We start from the raw sequence: 8,383 nt of genomic DNA on the forward strand, positions 1-8,383 counted from the left end.
TACAGGGGCACGCCTACAAATTCTTGAAGTACTTATCATCTTTAAGAGTGAAGTTTTGAAGGAATAATAAAAAAAAAAAGTCTGTATGCCCCATTTATTTATTGTTAAACCAAACAAATGTTCCAGGCACTAACTTAAAACTTTCAGTGGGCTATAGTAGATGTCTAGTAGAACTACAATTAAGATGTATAAGCAATACAGTCAAAAAATATTTTAAACAAACATAAAATAGATCAACACCAATATGTAGATTTCACAGATCAGAAAAAGTGAAGCTAATAAATTTCCTTTCATGATGTCTCATTAGACTGGATACTTCGACCCAGAGTGTTCCAGCGTCATGCAGCCATCCTCAGACTAACATGGACAGCTAAGGAGGCTTGCGATTATCCCCTCAACAGCTATTTTAGCTATTAGCTTATGGCTATCCTTAGGGCCATGCAAGATATGTAATTGTAATGCACTCCTATACCAAAGATGGTTAAAGTAAAATTTATTGAAAATAATTTTTTTTTAAAATTTCCATTAACAAATACATTTGACACATCTGAATTATAGAATAAAGCTCTCACATTTTAGATGCTTCTTTATGAAGCCTTATAAGATTGGATCTTCCAGCTCCAGTGAGCGTACCAGTGGCCTAACATAAACTGTATTACCAACTTAAGTTAAAATCTTCTTCTAAAGTTAAATGTAATTTGTAAAAAACTACGCTGTTTCTTGAAACCCATTGGATCTCCTACTGGGCAATATTTCTCATTACTATGGAGGTTAACAGTTGGGCTGCTTATAACCACCAGTGTTGTAGTATTTGTGAGTTTTCCATCTCTCTGTGATGCATAGCCTTGCAAGCCATCCAGGATGTCCACGACCTTCCACTATGTTTATTTGCACAGCCTCTCGTTTAAGGCAATTTTCATTAAATACTAGTGGGCATATTGCATATACCAATCTCAGACACCACTTCTATAGTCCTATACGTTTTTACCTTCAGGCTGAAGTTTTAGGTGAACATTTACTCCATTTATTTCATCTTAAGCTGAGGAGCTTCTTAGACATAAATCTAATTGTATCAATCATAGCTATGGTTAATGAAAATTAGAACTACACTTCTATATAGAGGTGAGTTCAGTCTAAAAGTGGCTAAAAACACGACACGATAGAATGAAAGTAGATAATGAATTTCACAGCTTAGGATGTATCTCCATGAAGCCTCTCATGACAGGATCTATTGACTTCTGAGAATCTTCAAGTATCCCAGCATCTATTTTTACCCAAAGATGCTATAATTCAAAGCTTAAACAACTACTGTAAATCTGAAATTCGAAACTAAGCTGGTTCCAGATCCCTTGGGTCTATAAGGGGTGGCGATTTTACTCACCCACAAAGTTTGCTTACTACATTGGAGACAGTTAAGATTCTATGCATTACTCTCCTTTGGAGTTGCAGTCTGTAGTTTCCTTCTCTCCGTGATGGAGTAGCTTATCCACATCCATCCACGAGGTCCATAATTCTTCACTTGGAATGATTTATTTTTGGTAGTCTTTCTTTCCAGACAGTTTGGTTAAATATTAATGTAACTGTAGCATTACTACCTGCAGAAATAACTTCAATAATTTCTTAATTTATTTACTCTGAAAATGGAGGCAGCTTCCTCCATAACTTATGGCTATCACAAGGATACACTAGATATTATGTAGAAATGAAATTATAACAAATAGTTGACTGCAGCAAAAGAAAATCTTTAAACTAAGGCTCCAAAATTACAATGAACACTTATATTTCATATGTTAAAAATTATTCTCCGAGAAGTTTCACAAGATTGGATTCTTTGGCTCCAGAGAATGTCTTAGCCATCTTGTTCCCAACACTTCATATATGAAGATGCTCACACAGACTGAAAAAGAAACACTAGTCATACATTCCCTTGCTCCTTAGGGTAAGAAGTATTTCTCATCATAAGTGCAGCTTACAGGTTGCGGTGGCTGAGCCCCTACAGCACAGCTCTCTTATAAGATGTAGTCTTGCTGCAGATTCTTTCTTTCTGCCAAGGAGTAGCTGCTCTCCACCCTTCCAAGATGTTCATGATATGACACTTGCATTTATGATTTTATGGGCACATCTTTTTGGCAATATTCATAAAAAGCTGATGCACATGTATCCACAACTTTAAAGCAACTCCTTTACAATTCCTTGAAAGTTTGGAAGATCTGCTGCTACATTTATTTATTCTTAAGCAGCAGCCATTTCAAACATACTGCAGGGCATTAAAAATGGCTAAGAGTAGTACTGTTTATTCAAACAGGATTAGAGAATTTTTTTCAACCACAATACGGTGGTTTTATCTTACCATAGGAATTTTTATGGGTTACCTAAGTAACGAAGATATGTTGATATAGAATTAGTTTTTATGTAATTGGCTTATAAAGATCTCCACATTTTCATCTACATGCTGCCTCTATTTACCATTCCTTATAAAAGTAGAAAATGTGAAGTGGATAAAGGTTGACAGTTTTTAGAGAAAGAGTGGAATAAGAATTAAAAGTCGGAAGGGAATCACATTGTAGTTTTAGATGATACACTCCAAAGAACATATAACACCGTTTTAGTACAGTGAGACCTGCAGTGCTATTGCACGTACTTTATTTACCAGTTGAAAATTGTGGAACGTATATATACATTTGCTCAGAGATATCCTTTTACGTGTACAGACATTATACTATGTGAAATAATGATTCAGTGGCATCTTAATTATAAAACAGGAGGAAAAGTTTAATTACTTAGGATCTACTTTAAGCAAAAAGGGAGGAACTGAGGCTGAAGTTGAAGTTGACTGTAGGGTAAAAGCTGCATGAGGGAAGTAGAGAGAGGTAGCTGGAGTAGTATGTGATATGAAAATGCAAATCAAGCTACAAGTCAGTATCTATAGCACAGTGATAAGACCAATGTTAATGTATGGATTGAATATGGGATCTCAGAAGAAAAGAGGAAGTTAAGCTTGAGAGAAACATAGTTGAGAATCCTGAGGAGGATTATGGGAATATTGGGTGGTTGAGAGATGGGGAAGAAATAAGATGGGCAGGCTTATTAAAGATTACGGAGGTAATAAGAGAGTCACGATTGAGGTGGTATGGGCATCATGTGATGAGGATGGATGACGAGGAGGGAGCGAAGAGGGCTTGGGAGGAGGAAACCTGTTAGAAGAAGAAGATCGAGAGGGAGACAGAGAATGAGTGGCGAGATAAACTGAAGGAAGATGTGGAGAGAAGAGGTTTGATGCCTTTGATAGATTTTAATTCCTGCATGTCTAATGGAATATTTTCATACTGTGCATCCCATTATTATATGAAATATGTTTCGTGAGTTTTAAGTTATCAAAAGAGATTATGAACGAAGAAAATGTGAGTTTGGGTCATGAAAGCAGGCCATATTACAATGATAAAAGAAGACTGCAGAAATAAAAGAATATGAGAAGTACAGGCTTACAGTAACGAAAAACATAACAAGATTACGCCCTGATTAAACTTATAGAGTATTTATAATATCTTAGGAAAGCGATATTACAATAAAAGCATGTGTTCAGAAAAATAATGAGAGCAACTATATAATCTTGTGGTAAAACCCTTTAGTAAAGAATAAATAAAATTAAAAATATTCATAATTTCATCATAACAATATGTATAGAAAAATATTTTTACGAATGATACCGATACACCAGGAATACTTTTCACGTAGTGCACCGGGGATCAAGATGTGGTTTCCTGAAAGTAACAGCATAACTAGAATGAGCTTTAAGGACAGCTGCTTCAAGAGGCAGAAGATACACAGCCAGAATATGAAATGTAATTAAGTTGAGGTCATCTGGATCTCGTCCAAACATGGTTCTGCTCATGAGAAAGTAAATGCAGGGTGGAGAGAGAGAGAGAGAGAGAGAGAGAGAGAGGAGAGGAGAGAGAGAGAGAAGAGAGAGAGAGACGAGCGGCCTTTCTCCGAGGACTGATCTGAATTCCTTCCACAGGGAAAATGCTCTATTAAAAGGAATGCACCATGCACTGCCTCCACCAGTCTTCCAACATCACCTCCAGGATGAAGATAGTAGCGAAGGAGATTGCTCCCACTCGTATGTCCTCCTTGAGGATACCAGAGTTTCTAGCTGACTTGGGAGTTAACCTCTATATAAGCATTAGCTTCTTTGATTATTGTGATTCCAGCTCTGTTGTGCCTTCAAAAATGATCGCTTTTCAGATGCACTGAGCACCTAAACAAACTCAGTCTCTTTCGTTTTCCTGCAGATCATCATCTCAGCACTTGCAACTTTGTCCATCGCTGCTCCACAGTACAATTATTCTCCTCCACCTACATCACCACCTCCTCCTCCATCTACTACTCCACCTCTTCCAAGTACAATCTCAACTGTACGCGGCGCCAGGAGCAGGCCAAAGAAATGCCGAAGTCAAGATTCCACTCCAGTGGCCATCTTAAGGGACGAGAGAACCCAGAGTGAAGACGGAACTTTCAAATTCGAATTCGAGGGCGACAATGGGATCGTCGTCTCTGGATCTGGATCCGCAACAGGAACAAACGGCTCCGTAGTACAGCGGGAAGTTTACAAGTAAGTATGAGTCTGAGCTCTATCTACTTTCTAAGAATAAAACTGCCACGACTGCCAGTGGGCATTGCTTTCTCCCTAGTAAATGAGTATCTCCCACATATTTCTCCTTATAGTAACAAATGATTTGACCATTAAATAGCAAAGGTATACTTAAGAAGGTAATTCCTCTCGCCCTCTTCAGCTCTCAAACCTCATGGAGATTAAATGATTACAGGTGCAAGTAAATGTGGATTTTCTCTTCCCACTATTTTTTTCTGATTAATGAAAATATTAACAAAACTAATTCTCGTGAATTCCCTCTCCTTCTTCCCTCTTTTATTGACTCTTACAGTAAAAATCCAATGAGGACTAGCATTAACGACAAGTCGAACTGAGTTTCAATCTCTCCTCCCTTAATTTCTCTTTACTAGAAAATGTTCTGCACCTAAATAAAGTCTTAAATTCTCTTTTTTGTTTCTCTTGTTAATAAGAACACAGTAAAGACTAAAATATTTCTTCTAGAAGTAAGTATGAATTCCTGTCCTATTCTCTTTCTTTCTATTTGTGGATTGAGAAAAAATAATAAATATAAAAAACATACAATCCAAAGCAAGTTCTGATTCATTTAGTTGGCACTCGCATGCCCAATTCAGCGAATATAGCAATGACGTAGAATACAAACATTATATATATTTTTCTTAATGGAAGACATATATGTAAATAGTGTTACTTATGATATTACAGTCACAAAATATTATCCTTGATAACATTCTCTTGTTTGTGAGAGAGGTCTTTTTTTTCCAGGCTTGTAACTGATTCCGGTATAAAATCTTATACGAGGAACATGAATTTACTATTTTTCTGAGTTGCGCATAATTGCATAGCTAACATAATGTTTGGATGATTATTGGCTGTATAGCGTTCTCACAATGACAGCTAACTTCCCAAAGATTTGCGAACCGACCCATAAGCTTAGCTTCTCTGCGTCACTAAAGGCCAAGGATTTTCACAAGTTTTTTAAACAAGCTGGATTAACCCTTTCAAAGCAATGGCAATTGCCTACGTCTAATGCCGGTGAACAGATGAACGTGCAGATAACATGTTACAGGAAATATAGCAATCTACGAGTAAAAAGGTTTGGACATCAAGACAAAACTTATCATTCGATACTGCAGATAGATCTTGCTACATTGAGCTCTTCGTTAGCTGCGGTCTTTACCTCGTTTCTGCTGTCTTTCACTAAGAAGGAATGATCTTAAAACGAAGTTGAACTTATATATATATTTCAAGCCTCACTCAAATATAATGATAGTTACTTTCCTTTACACATCATAACTTGCAGACAGGAAAAAATCATCATTCAAACATGATATTTTAAAAGATATGATGATACTAGTTATAGAATTTACAATTGTCGATTTGTTGCATATTTTGAAAATATTACAAACATCACGCTCTCTCTGATGCTAATTCTAGCAGCTGAAATTTCAATGTATTTTCGTTTTTCGCGATTTTGCCGTATTGTTTATGTTAATTCTTAGATGTGAAATGATTTGTCTTGTTTATTTCATAAAGTGTTCCAGGGATACCAAGTGCATTTTGGCATCAGTTCTTGCATTTGGAATTGTCCTTGTATTTGCTGATTTTGGATAACTTAGATACCATGTTCTTCTCGATGGAGGTCAGTTCTGGCATTCGAGACTTAATACTTGTCTCCAATCTGAGTGTTTACAAAGACACTGTGCTTCTTGTTCATTTCCTGTACGTGTCTTCAGGTCACCGCCCCCGACGGAACTCCCGTTGATGTGACGTACGTGCCGATGAAAAAGGGTTCCAGCCTCAGTCAGACAGTCTTCCCAAGGCTCCCGAATTCCCCCACCCGATTCCTCAGTTCGTCCTCGACCAGATCGCCTTCGCTGCCGAGGAGGATGCAGCTGCTGCAGGTTCTACGACTGCTGAGACTAAGTCTTCTTCTCCCAATTTATATCAAGCCCCTCAAGCATAATGCAGTACCTCAAGAAGACAACATTTGTGCTACTTTGCAGAACGGCCTTTCCTTGAATCACAATAGGAATTTGAGAACAAACGTTCCACCATTATATTATCATTATTATTTAACTTATCAGTGTTTGAATAATTGCATATCTGAATAGAAATGATAATGAATAACAAACTCCATAAGAACTTTGTTTTATTACTTTGAAATTGAATCGTTGTGTGACGAATAGTGGCTAATCTATTACTTTGTTGCTCTCCTCCCTCCCTTGCATAGCAATGATTTTCATTAAGTCATCTGCCGGATCATTCCATTCATTTTCCCTGTTGTTAATTTTCTATCCATCTTTTACTTACAAATTTATTCTTTTTTCCTTGAAATGGTACGCAAAATTATCACTCTGGCCAGAAGAATGATAGAAAATTACCGTGTTATTTAAATACTGATATAAAAAGGAAATCCATCACCTATCTGCGACTTTTTAATTTCTACTTAATTGTGAAGAGAATTAACATGGCAACAGAAAGTGTTTGGGGAGAATTTATCAAGTTCATTCTGTACTTAACCTTCATTTCAAACTGTGAACAATGGAAGCCAGTGGGATAACTCATCGTATGCGGAATAGTTTTTGATGAAAAAAAAAAAAATAATATCGGGGATTATCCTACGAAAAGAACTCTTGACGGCGAGAAACCTTGCTTCCACGAGACTGTGGTCATAGCGACTTAGTCTCAAAACTCTTGTGGAAATTTACCATGTTGAGCCAGGCTTCAATGAAGATAAACTTGACATCCATACCAGGCACCTGCACGTCAGTTTGTAAGAGAAACAACCACTTATGATTATAATATACTTGAATGTAAGCGTTAACAAATACCTAGGAGTATATCCATATATTTAATCTGATTAAATAAATCTACCAAATGAATTATGAGTTGAGACTTTTGGTAGACTCCATAAGTTCAACTCCTTGCTCGTCTTAATTAGTTAATTAAATCAGATGAAATAAAAGGATGTCAGACCTTGTTGTCGGGCAAATTCAAGTAGAACATAATCATAAGTGATTGGTTTTCTAGTAGTTTTAAGGGGAAGGTATTTGGGTATAGATAGAGAAGCCTGGCTCAGAAATGGAAGTTTTCCACAAAAGGCTTCCTTGATAAAAATTTCAAGTCAAAACAATATGAATATGCTTCTCTGTTCCCATAAAATTCCCCTCTCCCTGTCTTCCTTTCGTAGTGATATATAATTCAGAGTTTTCTTTTTTACTCTATTTGATTTGGTAATGGAAATGATTGTAAATTGTGGAAAATTAGAAAGATACGTTCTTGATTTTCGGAAAACAATTATTTACAGCCAGAAATGTATTCCTGTGAAACATGTTCGCATGCTTTCGTTTCCATATATGTATATATATATATATATATATATATATATATATATATATATATATATATATATATATATATATATATATATATATATATATATATATATATAAGGACTGGTACATAAAGGTAGTAATCAGAATATGTGCTATGCTAGGGGGACAATACGGAACACACATAGCCACAGGTGTCAAAGGAGAGCGGCAGCTAAAGTCTCTAGTGCTAAGGACTAATATCTACCAAGTTTACATGACTAACACCTTTCTTAGAATTTGACCAATTTACACAGTTCTTTTCAAATTACAGATCCGGTTTTTTTGTACGCGCCTTTCCTGATTTTTATGTTATGGTCATGACTTTCATTGATAAAATTGGACTCAACGACATTAGTTTCTAGTGAGGTAATTAAGT

The 8,383-nt window shown here is 36.3% G+C and overlaps 1 protein-coding gene across 1 annotated transcript in view; it reads left to right on the plus strand.

The window, feature by feature from the left end:
* Window positions 1–4,047: 4,047 nt before the first annotated feature.
* Window positions 4,048–8,383, plus strand: part of LOC135206586 (uncharacterized) — an 11,004-nt gene continuing 6,668 nt past the window's right edge. Inside the window, exons 1-4 of the mRNA XM_064237927.1 lie at window positions 4,048–4,095; window positions 4,293–4,612; window positions 6,167–6,272; window positions 6,367–6,534. Of these exons, the coding sequence (XP_064093997.1) occupies window positions 4,048–4,095; window positions 4,293–4,612; window positions 6,167–6,272; window positions 6,367–6,534 (642 nt within the window). The remainder of the gene's footprint in view (window positions 4,096–4,292; window positions 4,613–6,166; window positions 6,273–6,366; window positions 6,535–8,383) is intronic.

The sequence above is a fragment of the Macrobrachium nipponense genome, chromosome 31 (genome assembly GCF_015104395.2).
Source record: "Macrobrachium nipponense isolate FS-2020 chromosome 31, ASM1510439v2, whole genome shotgun sequence".
NCBI lineage: Eukaryota > Metazoa > Arthropoda > Malacostraca > Decapoda > Palaemonidae > Macrobrachium > Macrobrachium nipponense.